Source organism: Serinus canaria, chromosome 9 (genome assembly GCF_022539315.1).
Source record: "Serinus canaria isolate serCan28SL12 chromosome 9, serCan2020, whole genome shotgun sequence".
Taxonomy (NCBI): domain Eukaryota; kingdom Metazoa; phylum Chordata; class Aves; order Passeriformes; family Fringillidae; genus Serinus; species Serinus canaria.
The window spans coordinates 10005408-10031384 of NC_066323.1; the positions used below are offsets into that span (position 1 = coordinate 10005408).

Here is a 25977-nt window from a genome sequence, read left to right on the forward strand (position 1 = left end):
TGCTCTGTACAGGAGGGCAGCTGGCCTTACATGCCCTTTTGGGGCTGTTTTCTTGGCGAGGCATTACAGCCAGCTTGATTTACTTTCTGCTTTTACAGTGAGCAAAACATTGATTCTGACCTTTCTGTTTGTACCCACAGAAGTCCCTTGGAAGTGCCTGTCTGTACGTCTGACTGGGTGCCTGACAGGGCTGCCTTGCTTCCAGGTGAGGAATGGATCAACTCCCAGGGCTTTTGCCAACTGCTGAGTTTAGGGACAGTGGGAAGACCTCAGTACCATGTTTGGTCCTTCAACAGCTGATGGGCATTTCTCCAAAGCCTGGGATGGTGGGATGCCAGCCTGCCCAGGAGGCTTGAGGTGGTTTTACTGTTTCTGGGTCCAGGTTTGGAATTAGCAAACATGCAGGCCCTCCTGCAAATTGGGAGTGCTGCCTGGGAACAATTGCTTGGTCCTTTGGGTTGTGTTGCTTTGACTTCTTTTTTGAATGAGGCTTTCCAGCTTGTGGACCTGAACTCATTCCCCATCCATGACGTGGCTCTCTGCAGACCGTGGATGTTCCCAGCTGGTGATGGAGGGCTGGCTGTATTTTTAGCTGAATCTACCTGTGTTTCAGTGGACAAATAGAAATTACTGTGAGGAGCAAATTAATTCATTCTTCAGAATTTCCAATTCTGTAAAATTCACTGGAGATATTCAGCTGTGACTTAAGGATCACCATGATGGACTACCCCAAAGTATTGTAGGAGTCCCTGGCTGGATTATGTGTGGGACACAAACCGTCCTTTGTGTCCATCCCGTGATAGAATGGTTTGATTGCAGGAAGGGTAAGATTGCAGAGCAGGACCAGTGTCAGGGCAGTGGGTCTGTCCTCAAGCCTCTCTCAGTTGTGCCATCCCAGGACACAGAAAGGTGCTGCAGAGTCTTAGGGGGGAAGAGAGCAGCTTGTGCAGCCCTGCTGAGAAGAGGAGAATGAGGGGCCAACTACTCTGGTGGCTGTGACCAGTGGAGCTTCTTTGTTTGCCGTGATGTCACCTGACTTTAGGGGCATGAGACGGGCCAAAATCAGGAACAGTGAATCTTCACTCTGTCGTGTCACTAAATTTAATTGCACTCTCATTGTTCTCTTTTGATACACAATGTATGTCCCTGCTTTCTGCCTTTACCCTCTTCTTGAGTCTAATTTTTGTGGTTTTGGGGTTTTTTTTGTGGGTAAATTATGTCTTGGTGGAGATGGGATTTCAGTATCCTGTTTACTGCAAACAGTTGGGGCCATTAATAAATGTTGACAGACAAAGACAGACCAGGAATTAATAAGTAGAGGACAGGAGATTAATAGCAAGAGCATAGAATCTGGTTCAAGGCCTGATCTTCCCAGTTGCTGGGCTATGGAAGATTAATGGTAGCTCTTCTGCTACTCTCACTCTTTCTGTGGTAGCTCTCCTGGCTAGGTTTAATAAACCATCCCAGTGGGTTGCTATAAATATGAAATCTAGGAAGAAGCCCATTGTTAAATTAACTTAAGATGTCCTTATGTTAACTAAATGAGACAGTATTAGTTTTGTTTTCTAGTCAGCACTGGAGCAACAACATCAATGCATTTGTGAGTGGTGAAGTCAGATTTTCAAGTGCTTACAACTCCTCTCAAGACAAAAACATATCATAAAATGTATTTTGTGAAGCAAGCTGTGTCTGACAAATTGGTTTTTTACTCTGTGTCCTGTGCAAGAAATTGATTTCTCTTCTCTTGACTGGGTTTTTGGCTTCATTTCTGTGAAAAACTGGGCTTTTGACCTGTTGCATCTGGTCTCTCATTAGGTTTAGTGTGAGATTGGATCATTGCAAGGAAACACTAGGTTTGCAAAGAGCATTCCTGGTTAAATTTGTGGGAGAACTGAACATGGTTCTGCATCACAGAAAGTTTTATTGTGATAGAAGGGTGTGTGCTGTTCAGGGTATCCTATATAGAAAGTCAGCTTCAAGCTCTTTCTTTTTAGGCTGGAACTGTTGATTTAAGCTCTCCTGTAGTCTTTTGACCTCTGCCCTCAGGTCTTTTCCACAGTCTCTGCAAAGATGATCCCCAGCCCTTGGTCACAATGATGTATAGGTACGTGTATGGCCTGTTGGGAAGGAAGCAGCTGTGTCCCTGTAACAATGAGCTTGATGCAGCTGGGACTAACGTCAGAATTGAATGCAGCAATAGTTGAATTTCTTTTCTGGGAAAGAAAGCCTGTGCACTGCTTTGGTGGCCCGGTAACAAAGCTTTTCCCCTCTTGTCTGCTCTTGCATGCAGTGCCCTTGGCTTTTCAGAAGTTAATTGATTTGTCTATATTATGAGTCTCTCTTTAATTTTATTTGTGTAAAGAAGAACACACGCTAATCTTTCTCCAGAGAAATGTTTTGCGTTGCTCCTCTTTGAACGTTGGCCCTGGGTCTGCTGTTTCTTAATGAGTCTTTAACTACACAGCTATGGTTCCCACATGCTCCAGCCTTGACACACACATACTTGTACACCCACGTGCCTGCTCCCAGCTGAACCGAGCCTGCCCGCTCCCCTTGCCCGCTTTGGCATTTGTGTGCAAGGCAGCACCTCCCTGGGAAGCCCTGAGTGTGAGAGGGGGCTTTATACCTGCACAGAGAGATAGACTAAGCCTCACATGAGCTGTCCTGTGAGTTGGAAGGGCAGTAACCTCTTTACCAGCCTGTCCTCCCACCCTCTGGCTTGTTTAAAGTGCATCTCCAGGAGTGCGGATTCCTGTGGGTTGCGCTGCTTGCGGCGAGGACCCGATGCTGAATTGCTGTCTGGAATGCCACTGGCTGCCAGATCCTTGATAGCTTGTTTTTAATGAAGATTCCTCCTGTAATTCCTAGAATATCTTGCAGTGCAAAAAAAATGAGCGGTGTGTGTATTTTGCTGTGGGCTGAATTTTTTCCTGCTCTTCACAGTTCCCTCCATGAACAGAGAGGAGGAGGAGGAGGGGAAGCAGCTGACTGCTTTTTTTTATTGTTGTTTTTGTTTTTCTACTTGACTTCTGTGAAATATGTGGCGATCAATCGCTCGCGACTAACAAAATGTTTTTGTTTCTTTTTGCAAAAGCATATGGGAACTGCAGGAAAAGCATATGGGCGTTTTTAGGAAAACATATTGGTGAATGGACAAATTATAGTGGTGCCAATATGTTTTGGATGTCTGGCTAGACCACTACTACTGCCACACATGCTGGCATGCAGAGGCATCCACAAGATTTCCAGCATGTGAGGGGTGTGTAGCTGCTCTTGGGGAAAGGCAGGCTGGGCTGGATCAAGCCCCTGCTGAAACAGTGCTGTGATCCATCTTTGGGGTGCTTGACAGCCTCATCATGTCCTGGGGTAGTCTCTGGGCTCATGTTTATGGCAGTGTATCCATTCTGTCCGGAGACAGAGCCCAGAGATCCACTTGCAGCTGGCTGCAAGCAGTGATAATGGTAACTATTTTTTTTTCCAAAGCCCTGGACTGCAGTCCTCATAACACCTGAGCTTCTTGCAAACAGCTAGGCAGCCTCTGGTTTTCCTCTGCTGCTCTAGCAAGATCTTTGTGGTAGCTTGGGCTGTTATTTTGGATTTCTCCATCGAGTGGTTTGCTTTTCAGGAAATGCAGAACATGGACAGTATTGTTTCTGGTCCCAGTCCTGCCCTGGTACTGGTGATCCACAGAAAGGGATCCATAAGCAGGGAGCTGAAAGGGGATTAAGTTGTCTCAGCTGGTGGGCTTTGGTGGCTCACAGCATCCCTGCAGTGGGAGCTGCTCTGCTGTGGACCTCTGTCCCTGATGTCCTTGGTAGCTCCAAGGATGGGGCAGCCCTTCCTGCCCACCCCAGCAGTGAGGGAGTGCTGCCTCTGTCTGGGATGGGCATGGCAGGGCTGCAGAAGGGGCCCAAACACATGGCTGAGGACTGGGGGAGATGAGCAAGATGCACATCTGGGCAGTCATTTGGACGTTGTGTGGTTCATCTTGGTTATGAACTGGCTCTCAGATATTCTGAGTGGTAATTCGGCACCTTATAGTGCTCTCCCTCTTTGCCAGCTTCAGGATGATTTGCTAGTGAATAATTTTACATTATTTAATGTAGCCACTTTCCTTATAGCTCTTTTGTTCGGTGAAACAATTCCTTCTTTTATTATGCAAACAGTACATTAAGATCCTTGTGGGCCTGAGTTCCCAACAGTGCTTGAGATGACGGCAGAGAAGTAGGTTATTTCAGAAATCATGATTCTCTCCTCTAGAAGCTTTCTTGGAGTTCTGCTTTAACTGCTTTTGATATTATACGTGCTTAAAAAAAAAAAGGCTAAAAAAATTTCAGTACTTCCTAAATGTGATAGAGCTCAAAAAATACACTGTATGCCTTGTCACAATATTTAATACAGAGTGCTATTTACAGTAATGAATCAAAATGTCAGTTTTTAAAATATGAACTGTCAAAGTGTTCCTACTTCGCAGAAAACTTTGATATGACAGTTTGTTAATCATATGACTATTACATCAAATGTGTCTAAGAGTACTTTTGCTCGACAAAGTCTTTTTTTATTCTTTTCCCCTCCCTTTTCCCTTTTAATTCTGGCAGGGTTGTTTGACTGAATGCACTGTAATTGGAGGTCAGAAGAATTCAGAGCTGAATGCTTTTGTTTATGGACATAAGGGATGTGTCAGTGCCTGTGCTCTAGCTGGTTGTGGTCACCTAATCTTAGGTACAGCCTGGTTTGGATCATGTCTCCTTTGTGAGCATGGTGGAGTGGTGCTGATGCCTCTGGGGTAACTGCATTTGGGCAGCTGGGCTAAAACTGTCTCTTGAGTAATAGAAAGCTGGCTTGTACTGTAGCATTTCTAATCCCTGCAGCTTTAGCATGAGAGCACAAGTAAAATAAAGATCTCGAGGCTGCCTGTGCATCCTCAATGAGCTGGAGGGCTGGTGGTGCAGGGCAGGGCTGGTGCTGCTTCTTGAGCATGAGGCAGGGGCCTGGGGATGCCAAGGTCCTCTCCCAGTGCCTTTGATTATTCTGGACCCAGGTCAAGGAGTGGGTTTGGGCTCTGATTTCCCTTCCATTAATTCAGACCAGAATGCTTCGCCTTTTTTATTCTTTTGTTTGCTTATCTGCAAAATAGGAGTAATTAATTGATATTAGTTAACTCACAAGTCTCCTTAAAGCTGATTAGTCAAACAACTGCACTTCTGGTGAAGACAAGAGAGAGCTTATGTAGATAATCATGCTTTAGAAAACAGCCTCTGGAAGGAGCAGAGGGCTCAGCATGCTAATGTGAGGACTGGAGGCCAGAGAGGAGTCCCAGGTGTAGCAGAGTCATGTACCTCTGCCCAGAATGTCTTTGTGCCACATTGCCTAAGGCTTCAGTTGGATTCTTACTGCTTGTTAAAACTCTCAGTTACCATTGCGTAGGTCTTACAAGTGCAATATTTCTGAGTTGGAGTTGGCCCAGCACAGCTATGGGAATAGGAGGAGTCTAAAAAGGCAAAAGCTGTGTGTCAGCAGTCCAGAAAAGAGGAGTGTGGGCAGTGCAAGACAGTAAATCTTAGAATCAGAAAATCATGGAAAGGTTTGGGTTGGAAGGGAACTTTGAAGAAGATTCTTTAGTTTGAATTCCCCTGTGATGAGCAGGGACATCTTCTACTAGATCAGGTTGTTCCAAGCCCTGTCCAACCTGGTTCTGAACATTTCCAGGAACGGTGCATCCATAGTGCATCCATGCATTCCATAGGGCAATTCATTCTGGTGCCTTACTGTACAAAAATTATTTCTCAGGCCAAATCAGATGGTCTTGATTGTGGGTGTTTCTGGGGGCCTGATTAACTTGGAATTTCAGCTGGGCATGTCTGTTAAATAACAACCTCAACACTTGCACCAGTGTTACTGAAGAGATGATAAGGAGCTGTTTTCAGGGGTGTGATCGCATATTTAAGTGCACTTTTGAGCATCACATCAGTGAGCTCTGGTGTGTGGAAGGCCCAGGTAAAGGTACTGCACACATCTGAAGTCTGATGTGCTGAGGTCCACTGGGTCTCACCACTGGAAGGAGATTTGGGAAGGTGAGGGCAGTGCTGTGACATTCATATCCTGCTGATAGAGGAGGTGAGGAAAAAATAGAGGGGAAGAAAACAGGGGAAAGAGGTGCTGGTGAGGGAGGTGATGGCAGCAGGAGAGACTTTGCTGGTGGTGGTGCCTTGTGTGGACCACCAGGAATCCTGGGAGAAGCTGTTGGGTGAACCAGTCCCAAAAGGGCTCTTACACAAACACAGGGGTGCAGAGGGGCTGCCAGGAGCAAGGGCCACTGGCAAGGCATGTGTGAAGACATCCCTTTCCAGACCATGTCTTTGTCACCTCCATTGGGCCAGTGCTGCTGCGTTCCTCATCCCACAGAGGAACGTTGATTATTACTCAATTTTCATTTCAGACAAACCACATTTTTAGTGTGACGATTTTTCTTTTATTAGTGGAATGGGTGGAAAAGGAGCTCTAACAGATGTATGATTAGCAGGGCATGAAATTAAAAATGTTTGTGTACAAGGAAAAGGTTGTTTACTACCAAATTCCTCATTTGAAAATGAAGTGATACTAAGACTGGCGGTGTGATTCTGCAGCAGCCCCCTGTTCTTTTCTGTCCCTCCCTCAGCAGCACTGGCTTAAAAGTAATAATATTTTAAATGTTACTTTTATTAAAAAAATAATAACACAATTGAAAAGTCAGTACCTGCCTTTGGAGGCAGATTATTTAAAGAGGTTTTTCTCGTGCTCTGGCGCTGATGGAGTCAATTCAAGAAAGTATTTTGACTGATGTTTAAGCCCCACTGATTAGGCTGAATTGAATATTTTATATCAAAATTCATTTGGGTGGAAAATAAGGTTCTGATTGAATAATTTTGAGTGTGGGCATGTACCTGGGTGAATAGTACATATTGCCAAAATGTTGAAAAATTCATATTTGGAGTTGCTGCTGCTGCAGCATATGCAAGGGGGTGCAGATTAGTATGCAGTACTCAGTTCTTCCCCCATTTTGTGGGTCAGACTTGTAGCGGTTTTGCACAGGAATGGTTTTAGGCTCTGGTAGAAAGACATCAGCTCTTAGATTTTTGACTTAGAAGTGTGAGGGTTTATCCCTGTAGAAAATATCTGTCTTTCCACCCCACCCCACGCCTCCCCCCGCCATGATAATGAAATTTTTAGTTTGAGAAAATGATCTTTCTTCTTAGGAGCTTTGCCTGTGATGCACATTTATCAAGTACTGCTGATCTTCCTTGATTTTTTAAAGTTAACATAGAGTCATAGAATATACTGAGTTGGAAGGGTGGATCAGGATCATCAGGTCCAAGTCCTGGCCTTGTACAGGACACCCCAAGAATCACACCATGTGCCTGAGAGTGCATTTTAAAAGAATGAGGTTAAGAAATGTGCATCAGAAACATTTCATTTGTGTTATTCTGCTGAGATAAGCTCTGTCCTACCTAGGACTGAACATTTCCCACGTACTTTGAATTCTCACCGGTTTCATTCTTTGTCCCCTAAAACCTTTGTGGCCAAGGTCAAAGCTGACCCTGGTTGAAGCCTGTTGGGCTGCTGGTGTGTGAGGTTTCACCTGGCTGAGTGTTTGCAGGACCCAGACCTGCGGCATCAATGTGATGGATTCTGTCCGCTGAGCCTGGATGGCATTGAGCAGAAAATAGGAAGAGGGCTAAGAGATTGTTCCTGCATTCTGGGAACAATTGAGACAGAAAATTGCTTCCAGGATTTCTTCACTTTTCCACAGAGAATAATCAGCCTGTGTAATTCTCTGCCACAGGAAATACTGCCCGAATCTGTTACTTAAAGACAGCAAGCAAAGTTCAGATAGCAGCCTGAATACCAAAGGTGCTGCAGAGCAGGGACTGTCCCTTACTCAGGGTTTTTTTTTTGGTGTAGTGGCATTTTTTTTGCTGTTTATGTCATGGGATATCACAATGGTGCAACCAGTAGGACTGATAATTGAATAATGGCTTAGATAGCCAGCGTGTTCTGGGTGCACATTTAGACTTTGGTGCCCTAAACAAGAGGACAAATTTGTATACTGAGCTTGTAAATGGAGTTTTGCTTAGCCTGGTGTTTGGATTTTACACCTGAGATTGTGGGGGAGCTTAGAGCAATTCCAGTGAGGTGATGGGTGTCTGGTAATTTCAGTCCTTCTCTTGGCTCATTTTAATCTTTACTTCATAGATGTCAGCAAATCATTACTTCTGCACCTTTATTTGTTAATCTGGAGGATGGGGAGGACTAGAGTTACTTGCTGGGGTTTGTGTTAGGTTTCTAATAAGGCCTTTCAACCACGTGTTTTAGTCCAACTTTTAGGAAAATTATTTCCATTTTTTGAGTGACAGTAGTTGTGGCCAAATCACTGCATGAGCATTATACCTGCTGGGCTCCAAAATTTGATTCCTAAATTTCAATTAGTGGGTCATACTGGGCCAAAGAATATTGAACTTCTAGAATAGAAAGGAATAAAACAGAATGGAGTTGGTGTTTGGTTATGGGCTCTGGATGTCATTGTTCCTGACTGTTCATCTGGCTAATGTTTGCTTTTGTGCAGTATTTGTCTGTGTCTGTGCTTCTGTGCACATGGGGAAAAGGAGGACAAATATCACTGGGGTGGATTAGCATTAAAAAATAGTTAACTGATCAAAGCCATAAAGCTTGTCCAAGTGAATTCTTCAGAGAAATAGTTTTGAATTTCCCAAGCAGCCGCGGGCCATAAAAGCAAAGCACTATCATTCAGAGATGCAAAAAATTCCCTTCTGTTGGAGTGTTGGACCTATTTGTTCCCTTTTAGGAGGGAATTCAAAATGTTTTCTTAATTTTCTTCTGAACAGCTCACTGCTATCCATCATGAGCCTTTGCCAGCTCTGCTCCCCCTCAGTTTTAACCCTCCACTGAGATCTCAGTATCCATACTTAAAATTTTGGATGCCTTTTGGCTCTGTGCACTTTGCTCTTACAGACCACACCTTGTCTCTGAGCTCAAAATGTTGTAAAGGAGAAACTAAATGCTGTCCTCAGTGCCTTGGTGGAGGTGGCAGGGAAGGTGGGATGCAGATGGAGAGGGATGCCTGGAAAGGTTTTCCACACTTCCTGAAGGGATGGCTTGGGAGCCCTGTTCCTGATGCCATGTTCTATCTTGTTAGTGGTGCTGCCCCAGCAGGAGCACCACCCCGAAGAGCAGAGCAGGTGGGACAAAGCAGGAAGGAATTTCCTTTGTCTCACATGGAGAAAAGTTGTTTGAATGCTCAAAGTTATTGAAGTCTCATACTGAAGGTTAAGCAACCAGCCTCTGGGAATTGGGCACATAAATTTGCTTTATGCTTATGAAAGTCTCTTTCAGAGTGTTTTGCTTTTTTGCTTTTGCTTAAGATGTAGAAAAGAATGAAGTGCTGGTGTATGGTCCATACACAGGGTATTTGGATGGCATGGTCATTAATAGGAATGAAAATTATACTGTGGTGTTTCAGAGCTTGCCAAGAAAAAAAGAAAGGAAAAACTCTCAGAAGACACAAAGTGCTTTGTAGCTGGAAGTGCCTGTTGCCCTGCAAGGTCTCAGCTGTCCTTTTCAGTCCCAGTCTTCTATTATTGAAAATATTTTTCTGCCTAATACCTACTAGCTTTTTAATACTGCTTAATTGTATGCATTCCCCCCCGAAAGAAAGCCACACATTTTTCTGCTTTTGGAAATGTTCAGCTTCAAGGCCCCCAGGGAGGGTGTTAATGGCTGTGTCCCGGCTGCCTTTCAGGGAGAGAATTCCACTTTTACTTTCCTTCTGAAATTTATAGTTTCGTTCTCCAGAAAACCAAATTTTCATATAACCATATTTAAAGTGTGTGTGTGTGTATGTGTGTGTGTGTGTGTATGTGTATTTATTTATTTATTTATTTATTTATTTATTTATTTATTTTCTTTAATCCTGAGTCCTAAGTATATTCTGGTGGAAACTGAGGTCGTCTTTGTAACAGGTGGGCAGTGCATCTAGAGCAGAGCTGTGTCTGAGGGACAGGACTGCAGCTTTGGAGAGGGATTAGATGTTTGCACAAGTGTGGGCACGGCATTCATGTGTGCCATGTACACACATCCTTGGTTTCTGTGGTAGAGCAGAGATGATTTACCCCCATAGCAGGGCCATTTGCTAGGGTGAAGTCATGAGTATTGTGTTCCTGAAGGACTAGAGAGGTGCATCCATACACAGGATAGGGCAAAGGAAAAGGGAAGCTCATCCTTCTCTAAGATTGTGATTTGGCTTCTTGTATAGGCCATATCCTGTGCTCAGATGGGAGCAGTGCTCAGCTATTGATAACATGAGAAGGAATTGAATCTAAAGCCCGGGGCCCTTCTGCACAGGGAAACCATTGCAAAACAAAGCCAGGGTGTGAATTTAAAGTGCAATAGCTGTTCCAATCGTGCTTCTCATGTGGGCAGTCTTATTCTGCTCTGAGAGGGCCTTTGTGCAGTTCTGCTTCATCCAGTGCCAAAGGCTCTCTGAGTGCAGAAAGAAGAATGCCCACACAGGGAGCGGATAGCTTTTCCAGGCTATTTCACCAAGCTGAAGAGTCCCAGGAGATGCCATGTTTTCATGTCCCCATGAATGTTGCAGGAGCCTAGCCTTCATTCAGCTCCCTCCAGTCAAGCTTTCACAGGAGAGCTTTGTGGTGGGTGTCTTCTGGACCTTGCCAGGTGCAGCATGCGCCGCTCATTTGCTTGAATTTTTGGGGCTGATCCCTGAGGATCTTGGTCTTGTCTGGGTGTTCCTGGTGTTGCAGTTTGGCATTCTCCATCAGGAGCATCACCTCTTGTGGTGTGTCCAGGCTGCTGAAAAGAACTCCTGTGAGAATGTGCCTGTGTTCACGTGTTGTTCCTTTTCCTTTGACATTGCCAAGTAAACCTGTGCACTGGGTATGATCGTTGTCTGAACACTGTTGAACAGGGAAAAAAAAAGCCCATCTGTTCTACAAAGAGGCAGTGTAAAGAGCAGGCTCTGTGACTAAATAAATTCACATCTGTTTAGCAGAACCATCAAATGGCGAGCAGAGGGGGCCTAATGTGAATCACATGTTGAAACCACAAGTATGAGTGAGATGAGCTGCAAAAGAGAGAGCCTGGAAGTGTTGATCCATGTGAGCGACTGTTGGTTTCTCTCCTTATTCTTTGCCTCTACCAGTTTCCTGAGCTAATGATGCAGAATAAAAAAATCAGGGATGCACACGTGTCTGTGCATACTTAATGTGTGTAAGTTTGTATTCATTGCATGATTAATTAACCTTCCCACATTATTTTAAGCCATTCGATCATAACTGGAATTGGAAGGGCTCTGGGTGGTGGGGGAGCTGTAGAGGAGGCACAGTGGGGCTGACATGAAGAGAGCAGGTGAAGCTGTTCCCTAGTGAAGGTGCTTCACAAAATAATTGCCCTGGGGTATCTTGTTTTAAAAAGAAGATTGACTTGGAAGTGATTCCTTGTGATGCTGTCTCCATCAGTGTCATCTCAAGGAACCTGATGGAGCAATCTAGAAGTTTCAAAGGGTAGGTTATGCCTTCACATGCTCAAGCTAATTTCAGAATAGGTATCTGTGTACTGTCCTCACAGACTGCATCTTTCCATGGATCAATGGACTTTGTTGCTTAGATTTTCCCCTTAGTGTTTTAAGTCCTGCAGAAACAAAGGGCAACTCTAGTTTCTGTATTGGTTGCATTTGCAGTTTATTTTTCTTTTGTGCCAAGAACATATCAATACAATTTCAAAACGCTGTATTTTGTGACTTGAGGCAGCAGTTTCTAACTTAAAAACAAGAAGGCTTTGGGGAGGTACACACAGCTCAGGTGCTTTAGTGAAGGGTATTTGATTGGTCTCCATAGCCCCTTAGTGTCCATGCAGAGGAGCAAGCACCTTCTCTCCCACAGGATCTCATGAAAAGAAACAGTGATTTTAGTCTCAAATGTGATTTCTTGCTGCTTGCCTTTTGTCCTAGATATTTTGCAGCAAACGAGGCCAAACTTGTGGAAACAAAGAGTGGTAGAAGATAGGCTGTTAGAGCTGATTTGCACAGATCCTGCTCTCCTGCAGCTCAGGCTGCTCTCTGTAGCTGACAGGGAGCTGTGTACGGCTCACCTGGGATGTGAGCTCTGCAGGAGCTGCTGGAGGTAATGAAGCACTTAAGGGCTGATGTGTTGAAGGTCCCCAAGGAATGATTAAGGTGTTGGCAGCTGTGTTACTTGGAAAGAGAAATGCGTGCATTACACAGCAGAGGCATGCTGAAATGCCTTTCAGATGCTTGGTTGTGTGTGGGAACATGCTTTGCCTCAGACCTGAGAGATAGTGGTAGCAACTACTGAAGGGCATTTGATAAATGGAGCTGTGTGTGCACTTACCAGCTGCAGGACCAAGCTGCCTGCCCTAGCACAGCTCAAGAATGAGTGGTTACCAGCAGTGGCTAAAATGCAGCATATAAAAATCTTTGGATGCATTAAAAGTTTTGTTCTTCTCTCTAAAAGTACCCTCTGCTCATAATTCATTTCTTCTCTTCCATCACCCCCTGCCAGTCTTTTGGAAGAAAGTGCAGTGAAGGTAAAAGAGAATCAGAATATTTTCCTGGAGACTGTCAGATTTGAGCTGTTCCGCATCTAGGGAACTGATGTGGCCAGTCTAGTATGAAAACTCTTTAGTCACAACAGAACTTCCTACTGATTTTTGGAAAGGGGAACAAATGATTAATTTGGATGGTCAAAAACAGAAGGCGGCAGAGCGATAGTGGTGGAGCAACTGGGGTGGGCTTTTTAGCAGGATGAGCTTGTTTAGCAAACTCACACGGCTAGTGTGGATGCCTGGCTGGGCTGAACTTCATTGCTGGTATTGTGGTTTGCACCAGCTGGGGAATTATCTCCCAGAGCTTTGCATATCACTGTTCTTGAATGAATGGACACTGAGTTAAAAGGGAAGAGCAGCAGTTTCTTGGGCTGGTGCTTGGTGCTTTTATGACTTTCAAAGTTGAATTGAAAATCAAATTTCAAGCACTTGTCTTCTGTCATGAGTTTCCATTCAGAGCAGAACTAATGCTCTGTGGATACTAAACCAGAGCTTTATCTTCATGCACTCTACACAGTCACAATCAGCTTTGCCTTTGCTTTTAATATTCCCCTTCAGCCATTTTCCTGTGCTTTAAGAACACCCCTTGCCCCCTCTTTGTCTTCTTAATGAGCTGTATGTCATTATGTTATACGTCATGTTTATTGCAAACAGCATAGGGGTAGCTAACACCACCTTGTGACCTACCCTTCTATCCATGTAGCCATGGCATGGTGGAGCTCCTCCAGCTTAGGCACCATCTCAAAATATGCCTTTTATTCTTCTTTATTTCTTGACAAAGGGTTGTGGAGCAGGCGGTGAACACCCAGTCAAATATGAGTTCAATGTGTGCTGTGATTGCCAATAAAGTAAACTCCATGTAGGGCTGCTTCAGGAGGAGCCTGTACTGTAGACTGAGATGAGTTACTGCTCCCCTTTCCTCACTACTGCTGAGGCTGTTACCCAGTCTTGAGTCCACTAGTTGAAATGGGATGTTGAAGAGGTGGAAAGAGTCCAGAGGAAGGTCAGTCAGGGGCTGAGAGCACATGGCCTACAAGATTAGGCTGGGAGAGCTTTGGCTTCTCTTTCTGGTGGAAAGGAGGCAAAGGAATGATCCAATGGCAGCCTGTGACTAATGCCCAGGGGCCTTCTGAGCATGTCAGAGCCAAATGCTTCTGTCCAGATGGCCAAATAAAGTGCTGTGAACGTGCATAATGGATTGGGAGACTCAGCTAGAGAGCTGGAAAAGCATTTTCTTTGAGAAAATAGGGTAACACTAGTACAGGTCACCAAGTAGCAAGGGGTTCTTAATTTTGGAGGTTTTCCAGAACAAAGCCACAGTAAGCCTTACCTAGAGTTGGTGATAATTTAGTCTCCTGCTAAAAACAGAATTTGGTAGCAGGAAAGAAGACAGGTAGAAGACAGAGATCCTCTGTCTTTCCTGACAGTACTGCAGGCTTTCAGCTTCTTTAAGGAGGAAGCAATTTAAGTGCTTGTGTGTTGATGATGTCAAGTCACCTGTTGTTGTGAAACTCACGAGAAAAGTAGTCTTCTTCCTGACTGTTTATACAAAGAGTTTTGTGTACCTCCTTTCTTACAGTTTTCATACACTCAAATTCCTTTAGCAATCTCTCTGCAACATCAATTTCCAGTCATCTGGCAGCTATCACTCTTCTGTGTTTTAAGATACAGCATTTGCCATAGGAAAAAGGCTATTTCCCCTGACTATTTGCAAAGTGCTATAACCTGAGCTACCAAAACCAAGACACAGCTTGGTGCAAGGCTCAGGAAAAAGTCATCCAGGGATTTGTGGTACCTGAAGCAGTGACTTCCAGGATGGCTTGGGATCTGAGGGAGAAAAAGTTAAGTGGATCAGGTGGGAGGAAGAGAATCCAGGATTAAAGATTTTAATCCTGTACACTGTTCCTGCCCATTAATTGATTTAATTGCTTGATTTTTAGGCAGTACAGTGTCAAAGTCTGGATTCTTCTGCCAGCCCCATGAGCTGTCAGAAGGTTGTGGTGGTGACAGACCCACACATGCTTCCTTTCTGAATGGGGCCTGTGCTGTGCCTGTGTTCTGAGCTGCAGCTCCTTTTCCATTAACAGAAATCCTCTTGATGGCTTGGGGTTCAGACTGCCAGTAGCAGATGTGTGTTCTTCCAGGGGAGGCAACATTTGACTCTTCCTGCAATCTCAGCTGTTTTAGAAGAGGAGTGAAGTGCAGGGAGCCCCATCATAAATACAAACCCCCCCTACACCCAGCCTTGCTGGGTGGGACCTCAAGATCAGCACTGTTTCCTTGTTCATTCTATCAGTTTCCCACTCAGCTCAGATCCCTGCTGTTTCTCCCCAGGCTGAGCCACACACACTGCTCTGCAAAGCTAATACAATTATCTGTGTGTCAATATGCTGCCACGGTCCCATTTGGTCCCACTGGGGTCTTCTTGATATCTCACAGCTGAGCTGCATGTTAGTTCTGCACAATTCCTCCTTGTTTACAGCCAGCACCAGCATCCAAAGTACCTGAGTTTGTTCCAACAGCCTTAACCTTGCCAGTTCTTGTTGTCCTGTTTTCTTTTCACTTAAGTGAGACTCCTGATATGCCTGATTTCAGTACATCTCCATCAGTTGGGAAGTCCAGTCCCTTAATAATTTTATTTGATGGATAAGCTCTGTGATGCTTGGCAGTCCCTTGCTGAAGTCAGAAGCCAAGCACTGAGCTGTGCTATAGACAAGACATTGAATACAGGCACAGAAGGAATAAAAGCAGCTTTTTTTTGGCAGAGAGGTCTTGAAAATAAATTGTATGCAGGAAAATTGTATTTGTGTAAGGGAGCTCATGATCCCTTTCAGAATAACCTTTCTGCATCATTCCTGGTTTTTGTTTCTTTTAATATATTTCCTCTCTTATTTTATATACAAATTTCTGAAAGATCTATCTCAAACTTTTCTTTGTGGTACAGCAACATCCTCACAAACATGTAGGTCAAGTTATCAGGGGAAGAGACTATAACAATTGGAAGAAATCTGGCTGGCTCAGAGCTAACTCCTGGCTTAGGTCCTTAGGTTCAGGAGTAAAATGTATTTGAGTAATCCAGCAGGTCTGCCTCCTCTGTTACAATTGCCTCGGGGTTTGTTGTGACCACAAGTAGCTGAGGCCTTGGATTGGTGTTTTAGCCAATATGATTATGTTTGAAGTAACTGAGGATTGTCTCATGCCGCAGAAGCCAAGAATCAGCTTGCTCTCTGGTGAAATTGCAATGCAGTCATTAGAGTTGTATTAGATTAGATAGATCTATCTATCTCCAGGGAGCCAGTATGATCTCTTTGTTTCAGTTCACATGGACAAGTCAAGTTCAATTTATTGGGATTTTAAAGCCTAGTTTGTCATCTGACACCAGGATGTGACATGGCTGTAAAAGGAAGATCTCATTCATCAGCTTTTATGCATGTGTTTTGCAGCAGCAGCCAAATTCAAATAGCCAGCATCTAATCCCAAAACTCCTAATGCAATTATATTGGGAAAGAAAAGAAGTTTTATGTTTAGTTTGCCCTTCTACCTTTTCCACTAATGAAGCTGATATAAGAAAAATGAACTAAGAGGGAAATCTAAGGGTGGGTTCTTGATTCATATCGTAATTGTCCCAGAAGCAAGGTTTTGAAGTAGGAATGATTGTGACATTAGATTGATAACTGTTTTCATGATGGCATTAACTTTTGTCAAGCATCTTTGTACCAGAGAGGCTGTTCTTTACCATCACACCTTTGCAGTCTCCACTAGACACTTGCTGTCTTCCTTTTATGTCTCAGTAATACTGTAGAAGTTGTAGTGACTTAAGAGTGTACAGTGAAAGTCACATCTCAAACTGGCACGGATCTGATGAAAAATAAATGAACTGTGGATGCAGCTGGGGAAAAAAGTTACTTTCCAAGTATTGGTTATTAAAAGAACAGGCACAAGTTCTGTTCATTTGCAAATTATTGCAACTAGAAAATAAGGACTATAATGTTGCATTGCCAGTAGGGTGATATTGCTGGCATATCTTAAGCAGAATACAATATATTGCTGCAAACTGGAAGGAGCTGCTGAGTCCCTCAAAGGCAGGGAGGCACTGCAGAGAGACCTAGATAAATTAGAGGATAGAGCAACTACCAGCCATAGGAAGTTCAACAAGAAAAAGTACCAGATTCTGCACCTGGAATGGGGCATCCCTGGATGGATGGATGGATGGATGGACTGGAAATGAGAAGTTAGAGAGCAGTGCCATGGAAAGGGACCTTGGGGTCCTGGTTAGTGGCAAGTGGAACAGGAGCCAGCAGTGCCCGGGCAGCCAGGAGGGCCAAGTGTGTCCTGGGGGCTTCAGCAGCCAGGCAAGGGAGGGAATTGTCTTGCTCTGCTCTGCACTGGGCTGGCCTCACGCTGAATATTGTGGGCAGTTTTGGACACTGCAATGTATGAAAGACATGAAAGTGTTAGAGAATGTCCAAAGGAGGGTAGTGAAGGTGGTGAAGGGCCTTGAGGGGAGGCTGTATGAGGAGCAGCTAAGGGCACTTGGTCTGTTCAGCTGGGAGGAGACTGAGGGGAGACCTCACTGCAGTCACAACTTCCTTGTGAGGAGAAGAGGAGGGACAGGCGCTGATCTCTTCTCTGTGGTGACTGTGACAGGAGCCAAGGGAATGGCCTGATGCTGAGTCAGGAGAGATTTAGGTTGGATATTAGGAAAAGGTTCTTCCCCCAGAGGGTATTTGGGCACTGGAACAGGCTTACCAGGGAAGGGGTCACAGCACCAAGCCTGACAGAGCTCAAGAAGAGTTTGGACAATGCTCTCAGGGACTTGGTGTGACTCTTGGGGATGGTGCTGTGCAGGGCCAGGAGCTGGACTTGGTGATCCTTGTGGGTCCCTTCCAGCTCAGCAGGTTTGTGATTCCATAAAACCCTTTGGACTGAAGATGAAGTCACAGCTGTCAGTCTGGGGTTTTTGAGTCACAAAATAATTGATTTTGATCCCTCAAGGGATCTCTGGATGTCATCTGGGCCAACCACTTTCTCATACCAGGGTGCACTTTGAATTTAAGTCAGGTCTTCTGGAGGATTCCATGGAAGTTTGATTGAAGCTGTTAAAGCCAGAATGAAATATTACCAGACTGTATTCTTTGAGGAATAATTCATCAGTGCTCTAACTAGGTTTCTTTTTCCTTTAATTCCTCTGATTACATTAGTGATGCCACATAGCAGGAAATAGGTAAATGCTCTCGGTCCTGTTTAACTGAAGTGTCTTTGATTTCATTTACTCATTCATTTATTTTACTTTGAGGGAATTGGGATGAAGATACAAAACCTTGCCTTATCCAGGCAATCTAAATAAACTATGAATCTGAGAGGCAGATTTAAACTTGCTCCAGCTGATACCTCCTGTGAAAGACTACAGTAGAGCATTAGGAAATGGGCATAAACCGTGTAAAATTGGTGTAAGCAAAGAAACCTGGTCTTGAGGAGGTATTTGCCACAAGAACTTGGAGTCCACCTGTGTCAAGCTTGCCTAGGGTCAGAAGGGCAGTCACTGGAGGCTGATGGTGTTTTCCATTCCTCTTCATCACCTCTCAAAGTCTCGTGGTGGCTCAGTTGACTCTTGGAGCTTCCCTGCTCACTGGTGGTAGAGGTCACACCAGCACCATGCACAGGATTCCCAGTGCTCAGAGTTGTTCCTGAAACTTCATGATGCAGGTCAGGACTCAGTTTGCTGCCAGAGGGGTTTGAGGGAGGAGCATTATTGGGCTGGTTAATATTGCAAGAGTTAAATTCAGTTAGAGATGTTCTGCAGATCAGCAATGATTAAGGGAGTTTTCAAGGACTCCCAATTCTCCAAATCACATAAATTGATATGATGTAAAATTGATGAGAATAAGTAGTACCATATGGGGAAAGCATCCCAGGAGAGCTTGTGCTGAGTTTATAAGTACCTATGGCACTTTCTATGTTTGGTTAAAGACCTCTGATAAGACCTGAATTTTGACATTATACTCTCTTTTGAAGGCCACAAGAAGTAGAAGAGCATGGCTAGAGATCATGTACCATAAATGAAGAAATAAATTCATTTAACCTTCAGAGGGGAGCAGTGCCAAGAAAAACAAGCAGCTTTGGGAGTTTGTAAAGAGCAAATCTCTGGTCAGCCTCAGTCACTGCATTTGACTAATTAGAAGACTGGAGGTGAAAAGGACAAAGCAAAGAACTGTATTTTAGCAGGGCATTTGAGGTTTGCGGTTTGGGGAATTTCAGGCAGAAAAATGATGACAAATCAGTTTAGAGGAGAGACATCCAGACATTCAGGTTTCAGCTCTAACAGAAAGGGACAATGGGTGCCATGATTTTTGCGTTGTGAAGGATGTCCCCTTCGTTTAGTTCTAGAGCTGTTCTTTAAAATTCATTTGGAAGGTGATGTAAGGTCAAAACTTTCTCTTGGACTTCTTTTACTTGGATGGGAGAGAAGAGAGAGTGGGGAGAATGCAGTTTGCCTTTCTACACTTGGAGACAAACTTGAGTTATCATGGGAAGGTGATGCTTGTACTGTGTATCAGAGAACAGTCCCAACACAACTTTCAGTTGCATCTACTGTCAACAAACAAGGTCCTAATTCCCTGTATCTGGTCAATCTCTTGGCCTTAGGAGTAATGGTTTACTGTGCATGGGTGATAGTAAGACAGAACATCATAGACCTACATCAAGCCAGTGAATTTAGGAAGGCGTGGGATGGAAGACAGAGCAGACAGCCTGTAAGCACAGACGGCTGTTGCTCATTTTTTGTTAAATACTGTTGCTACCCTCTACGAAGCATTAGCTTAATTAACTCAGGGACAAAATCTTCTGTCTTGGCAAAGTCCATCAACATCCAAGGAGTATTTGGTCCATGTTACAAATATGAAAATGAAATGGAGATTTATTTGGGTACAGTCTAATCTCAGAAAAGCTAGCCTGTCTCAGAGATGATGTACATACAATTTCAAAAGCAGACAAATTGGTACTCTACCCTTCCATTGCTTATCACATGTAAGGAGAAATTGACTTGAAACCCTCAGTTTTTTACCTTCGCTTCTCAAAGGTGAATGACATCCTGTAATTAAAAGCAAAAACAAGCTCTTATGCCCACACATTTGAAAAAAGAAAAAGGCAGTGAAAAAACCTTGTCAGGCTGTTATTACTGCACGGTATTATCTGCTATTGATATTCCTGGTCTGACATTTTTAGATAATGCGGTCTCAGCTTGGGATTCGTGGATTCCAGTTCCTCTGCTGTGGTGTATTCTTTCATGGTTAGAATTTTTTGAACTTACAGCATTAAAATCGTCCTAATGATAGAACCAGAGCACACTGTTTGCCTTATTTATGCAGCGTGATTTCACTCTTCGCTCTTAATGCTATTTATCATGGTTAGTCTGGTCTTATCCTCTGCCTCCAAAAGTAGGTGATGACTAATGCTTCCATGGAAGGAAGGATAACAGAACCTCAGGCGTCCACAGCTGATTTCAGTCAGGTTTTTGTTTTTGATATTATGCATCATTTTACCTCTTCTGTTTTAAGTTACTATTCTTAAAAATGGTCTTACGCCATCAGCCACCATTTCAGAAAAGGTAGGTGGAAAATTGCAGAGAGTTCAGGATAAACAGACATGAAGAATCAAGAGAAATCTGCCCTTTACAGGGAGTTTAATTGATACTTAATTAAATGTTTTGGTTTGATTTAAGCAATGATCTGGCTGCATTCTGAAAGGATCTACATAAGGAAGAGAAGCAAGTCTGTAATGCAGATGACAGGAGCATTACAAAATGCAATGGTTGAAAGTGGATCTAGCTAAATTTTAAGCAAGACATAAAGCAGAAGCTGTGATTATGGTGCTTAGCTTTGTCCAAACAATTTACCTAATGCTGTGTTGGGTTCTCCAACACTTGCACTGTTTCAGTTGAGGCTACATGTGCTTTCTAACAAATAATCTTTAGCTCAGCAGAAGCTTTGTGGAGCAGTAGTTTGGGATGGTTCAGGGTAAGTCAAGATGATCAACGAGAGGCTTTCAAAGCAGTGACACAGATTAGATTTAAGGGATTTTCTGGGGGGGATGAGGCAGTGAATTTGGGAAGGGGGTGTTGCCAGAGTGGTCAGTGAGTAAGGAGTCACAGGAAAAGCTTGTAGCAGTCAGATCAGGAACAGAGCTGTGAGCTACAGCTGATCAAGGATGGCTGTGGAGGGTGGCAGGCAGACATGCAGAAGGCTTCAGCCAAGGCAGAGGTGTGGCACTGACAGAGGAGCAAGAGGTGGTTGTCCCTCTGGGGGGATTCCCAGAGACATGGGCTCTGCTGACAAAGGCTTTTCCCAGCCTTGCTGAGTTAACTGTTGCATGGCTGGATCTACCAAGGTTTGCCAGGAAGGGGCTCAATGAATGCACACAGTGCCTGACAAATTACTTGCTTGGAGCAGAAATGTGGGGGCAGCTGTAGATTTAATCTGTAGGTTAATATTTCAGTGAAAATTAACTTTTAATGGAAGAAGATAGCTGAAAAGTGAAACGTGTGTTTGCTGGCTGTGTTGCTGGCTAGCCAGAAAAGCACTGCTGTTACCTATTGGGTGTTCCTGTCCAAGCACAGGCACCACAATGACACTCAGACAGTGACATGGGTAAGAGTAAGTTTAGAGTAAGGGAGTTAGTTAGGTCCAGGTTTTCCTGTGCTATTTTGGTTACTTGGGTGCATCACAAATGTTCTGCTCCAAAGAAGCTCCTGATGGAAAACCAGACAGTATTGCAGGGAGTGGAGAAAGAGCACTGGTAGCTTTGTCTGAATTAGCCATGGTGCTCCACCATGGAGAAGTCTGCTGAAAGGTGGGCTGTGCTTGTCTGCTAGCCATTGTCCCTTATATTTTTCCTTGCTTTTGGCCTTTTACCAGCCAACATGGAGAGAGAATAATAGCAAGCCCAGAAGTTTGGCTTCATCTTTTAAAAAGAAGTTAATTCATTTTCTTTTTCTGTGATCTTGCAGAGTAGTTAGGCTAAATTTAATTGAGGCTGGGGAGCTGGGGCTGGAACACATGAGGAAAGGGAACTTGCTGAAAACACTGTCAGGGCACAGAGAGCAAAAACGAGTGGCAGTAAATGCATAGCAGAAAATGAGATGGGGAGAAAGAGAAAAGACTAACAGGGAAACAATTAGAAAATATCACCATGGCCAAAACAAAGGCATTAGAGGTTAGCTGAGAGGAAGCTGTGTGCCAGCTTACAGTCAGCAGCTGAGTTTCAGCACTGTGGTCTCCCTGCTCCCAAGCTGTCCATAGGAGCAGTCTGCTTTCTAAGCTCATTTGTTGAAATTCTCTCACTGTCTTCATCTGTGCTCAATGCTGTGCACCGTGGCTACTGAAGCAGATATTCTTGGTTTGTGCATCACACAACCCATCCCTGTCATCAGCCCAGCAGACCATAAGAGTTCAGTGGGACCAAGGCATGCTGCCTGGGGGTGCTTAAGGAACATTCCAGAACAGGAATGGTGATAATCTAGTCAATAATGGGATTTTTTTCTTTTGCTTTGAATCATCATGGGACTAATGTCCAGGGTCTGAGGGTGCTTCATTGTAGCAGGAGACTCTTTCATATTGGATGTCAAGCCAGAGGCTGAAAACCTGTCAGAATTAAACTCCAGGATGCTTTTAGCAGTGGGTAAGGTACAGTCATCTTTGGATGTAATAACTGCAGAGTGCAGGCTCGTCCTGTTTAGCTCTTAAGGCTGACTGCCCTCATTGCTTTCTGCTCTTAAGACCTAGATAGTTGTCTGAGTTTTATTGCTGCTTTTAAGGTTTTGAAGGATGTAGGAGAAGGAGACAGCAGTGTAGGTGAATCTTACTCCTGGAGTGGCAGTCATTTCCAGGTCCATAGGGGCTGCTGCTGGTGATCGGAGGTGCCAGACCAGGTGGGACCGTGGTTCGTGTGCTCTCCGCCCCCCCTGTTGTGACAGGTTTCCTCACCTGCCATGTGGGGAGGACCTGCCTTTCACTTCTTGCTTTCAGAATGATGATCTGCACTCTTACTGTGGGTTGGACAGCAGGCCTGTGAGGGAGAAAAGTCATGTCCATGCTGCTCAGCCTTGGATACGTCTCCAGGCTGCTCCTGCCATGCTCCTACCTTATTTCTAAGCAGCTCCAGTGCCTTCCTTTCACTGGTATTGGATGCCTAGTGCAGCAGGGTCACTTACTAGTGTTAGGAATTGTGAAACCACTGTCTGCACATCGAGCAGTCAGACTGCATGGCCGGGAAGAGACAGAGGTGTTGGGACTTATGTCTGGCACTTGCCAGTTCCTCTCTCATGCAAGGAGTGTTGCAGGTGGAAGATGACCAAAAATTCTCACCTCCTAGTGTTGGGTCAGACACTGGGGCTTAAAGCAGAAATTACTCCTCAAGTAGGAAACTGTTTTTTGAAGTAAATTTAGTGGTTGGAATAAGCACACTTGTGTATCCATCAGTTTTAACAGTCATTGCTCTTAGCTGGAGGTGCTCACCTTGCACTACCATGTGGAGATCTTGATCCTATCTCTGGCACTGATCCTTTTCCATGATTAAGTCAAATCTTTTCTGATGGAGTCACAGGTGCCTGCAGGTTTTGTTAGCCTTGAGGGATTCTGACACCAAAGCAGTGCATGGGCAGAAGCAACAGGGAGCTCAAGAGCTGCAAAATTAGCATTGACTTTTGTCTGTGTGGGATCTTCATTTCTCCATCAAATCTCAAATCCAGCTCTATTGGACCATCTGATGGTACAGTAGGACTATCATGGCTACCCAGCGAGTGTGGTTTGTGTGTGGTGAAAAACACTTGTTCATTGGAATTAACAGGATTTTTATGGGCAACATTTTCAGCAGCATCTGAACCCAGTTCTCAAAAGTAATGTAGGCTTTTAAGAGGCCGAAGCCAAGATTTTCATAAATAAGTAATGATTTGGGCTGCCTCTGTTTTTTGTTACACAAGTCTAAAAGGAGCCTGGTTGTCAAGGGTTGTGAGATTCTGGCATTTATTCAAAATTGACATGCTTTTAAAATGTCTTAAGCTGGGCATTCAGAAATGGAGGCATCAAGAATGATTAGCTACTTTTGAAATCTGTTTTCTTAAAAGTCTGAATGAAAATCACTGGGGCATGGGGTCCTAAATGACATGTGAAAAAGTGCTAAAAGTGTATTTTGGAAGTGCTTATGCCTATCTGTGACTAGACTTGTCCCCAGAGCACCTGCACTCTTGTACATTAATGTACTCAAAAAGGCCTAACAGGGAAAGGCAAATACATCACTACTGTGCTGAATGCAGGGTGGGATTGATGGGCTGCTTTAGGGTATCAACCTGTCGCTGTTTCTGGTTTGAAGAGAAAAATAGCAATGATTTTTGCAGGTACCAACAATAGCCTGAGCAGTAATTCTGACCTGCTGGGGAGAGAAAGACAAATTTGCATCTGAAGTCCTATGTATTAGGAACAACATATTTGAAGTTAAGTGTGCACCAGTTAAACATGTTTTGAAGGGTTTTGTAGGATTGATTTCACAAACCAGAATAATAGTAGGATTGCAGCTGTTACTTTCCCATAAATTCCTAATGTTTGTGTGACTCTCTTTGTGTCTCCTCAGACCTGAAGCATGTCCCACCCATCCTGGCTGCCACCCAAGAGTACCAACGAGCCTGTTGGCCACGTTACTGCAAGGATGGAGACCACACACACCTTTGGGACTCCCAGCATCTCCGTGTCCACCCAGCAGACCCCAAAGAAGTTTGCACCTGTGGTCGCCCCCAAACCAAAGTACAACCCATACAAGCAACCAGGAGGGGATGGTGAGTATTTATTTTCTAGGAAGGAACCACAACTGCCTCGTTCAGAGGAACTGACTGCTAACACAAGCTGTTCTTGATTTGCCCTTCGTTGGTGAGTTTGTGAGAGCCTCCCTTTTTCAGGTCATCAAATCAAGAAGGATGTGAAGGTATCTCTTCCCCTTGCTCTGGCTAGGTACCCTCCTGAGAAGTGCGGGGCTGGGGGAGGATATGAGGACAGATCTTTCTCAGTTCTAGTTGAAAGCAGATGTCCCTTGTCGAGGACTTGCACTTTTCAAGGGGTTTTGCTTGTTTGGTCCCTGCTGGCACGTGATGATTCAAGGAGCTTGGGCTCAAACAACCCTTTTCAGTATTGGTTCTTTCACCCCAGCACAGGGGAATGCTTTACAAACAAGAGGTTGATCTGTGGAATATAAGTATAATTGGGAGTGATGGGGCATAAATTTGGCCAGTGATTCGGGAAGTGTTTTCTCTCCAGTCTGCTGGATGGATTGTTTTAGTTTTACTTCAGTTTAGTTCTTTCCCTCTACTATGGAACACTCTTGAATATGAAATAATTGGGAAGTTATATTTAGATGACCATTGCAATGGTTTCTGGAGCTGGAGCAGGAGTGCATGGCTGGGAACACTCCTGGAACTTGCAATTGGAAACCTGCAGGTTGGAGCACCTGATATACCTCTGATATACTTCTATGGAGAGTTTTTGATGGAACTGCAGCAGAAACAATTGAAGGCCAAAGATTTTAGGAGAGAGTGGTAGCTATTTTGGCAGAGCATGACATTTCTATTCCTGGTGATTTACTGTAGGTAGAAATGGGGGGAAGATCTTCCCCTCCTCCTCTCCAGTCTTTCTCCAAAGAAAAGCTCAGCTGTATTCAAGAAAATGGCCAAACCAGCTTTTGTATTTGGTTTGTGATGCTCTACATTGTTCCTTCACTGCTTTTTCCTCTTTTATGTTGAGTACAATAAGATAAATATCACCTGTATATTTTTTTTCTCTTTCTGCTCTATCTTTTGGAAGCGTATACATTTTCAGGAACACTACAGAGTAATGGAAAAGAGAAAAACAAAGCAGCATATTAAATCTTACACTTGAGTGATTTTCTAAAGTTAAGGACATTTTATAGGAAAGTTGGAAAAGCCTGATGAGTGTTTTGGGTATTTTTTGTCTGCCGCTCTAACTTCGGAGAATTCAGAACGAAAAAAGAAAATGTGTTGGAGGGGGAAAAGCAAAGTCATATGCACCTGTTCTGCTGCCTTCCATAAGAAAACTTAGTGAGAAATAGGAAAAGAAAGACAGTTGGAATTTAAAAAGTAAAAAATTATCCATTTCTGAAATGCAAAGAAAATGTCACCTTCAAGTCAAGTGGAAATTCTTATTTTGCTAATTCTCTTGCAATTAAAAATAATAATGGAACATGGCCCTTTTTTTCTAGGAAATCTCTTCTTGATCAGTCAGGATTTTTTGTGTGAAAAAGGTCAGTATGTCTTAATTGTCAGTGTTTTAGTGATTGTAGGTC

At 44.0% G+C, this 25977-nt stretch overlaps 1 protein-coding gene across 6 annotated transcripts in view; it reads left to right on the top strand.

The window, feature by feature from the left end:
• The window catches only part of LPP (LIM domain containing preferred translocation partner in lipoma), a 333154-nt gene that overhangs the window by 93031 nt on the left and 214146 nt on the right, over nucleotides 1–25977 (top strand). For 3 of the 6 annotated variants that reach the window (XM_050978157.1, XM_030227018.2, XM_030227017.2), the window contains 2 exons: nucleotides 141–205; nucleotides 24259–24460. In XM_050978157.1, coding sequence (XP_050834114.1) covers nucleotides 24268–24460 — 193 coding nt within the window. In that variant the 5' untranslated portion in view covers nucleotides 141–205; nucleotides 24259–24267. The remainder of the gene's footprint in view (nucleotides 1–140; nucleotides 206–24258; nucleotides 24461–25977) is intronic. The other 3 variants (XM_050978158.1, XM_050978159.1, XM_030227026.2) reach the window with 1 other exon arrangement.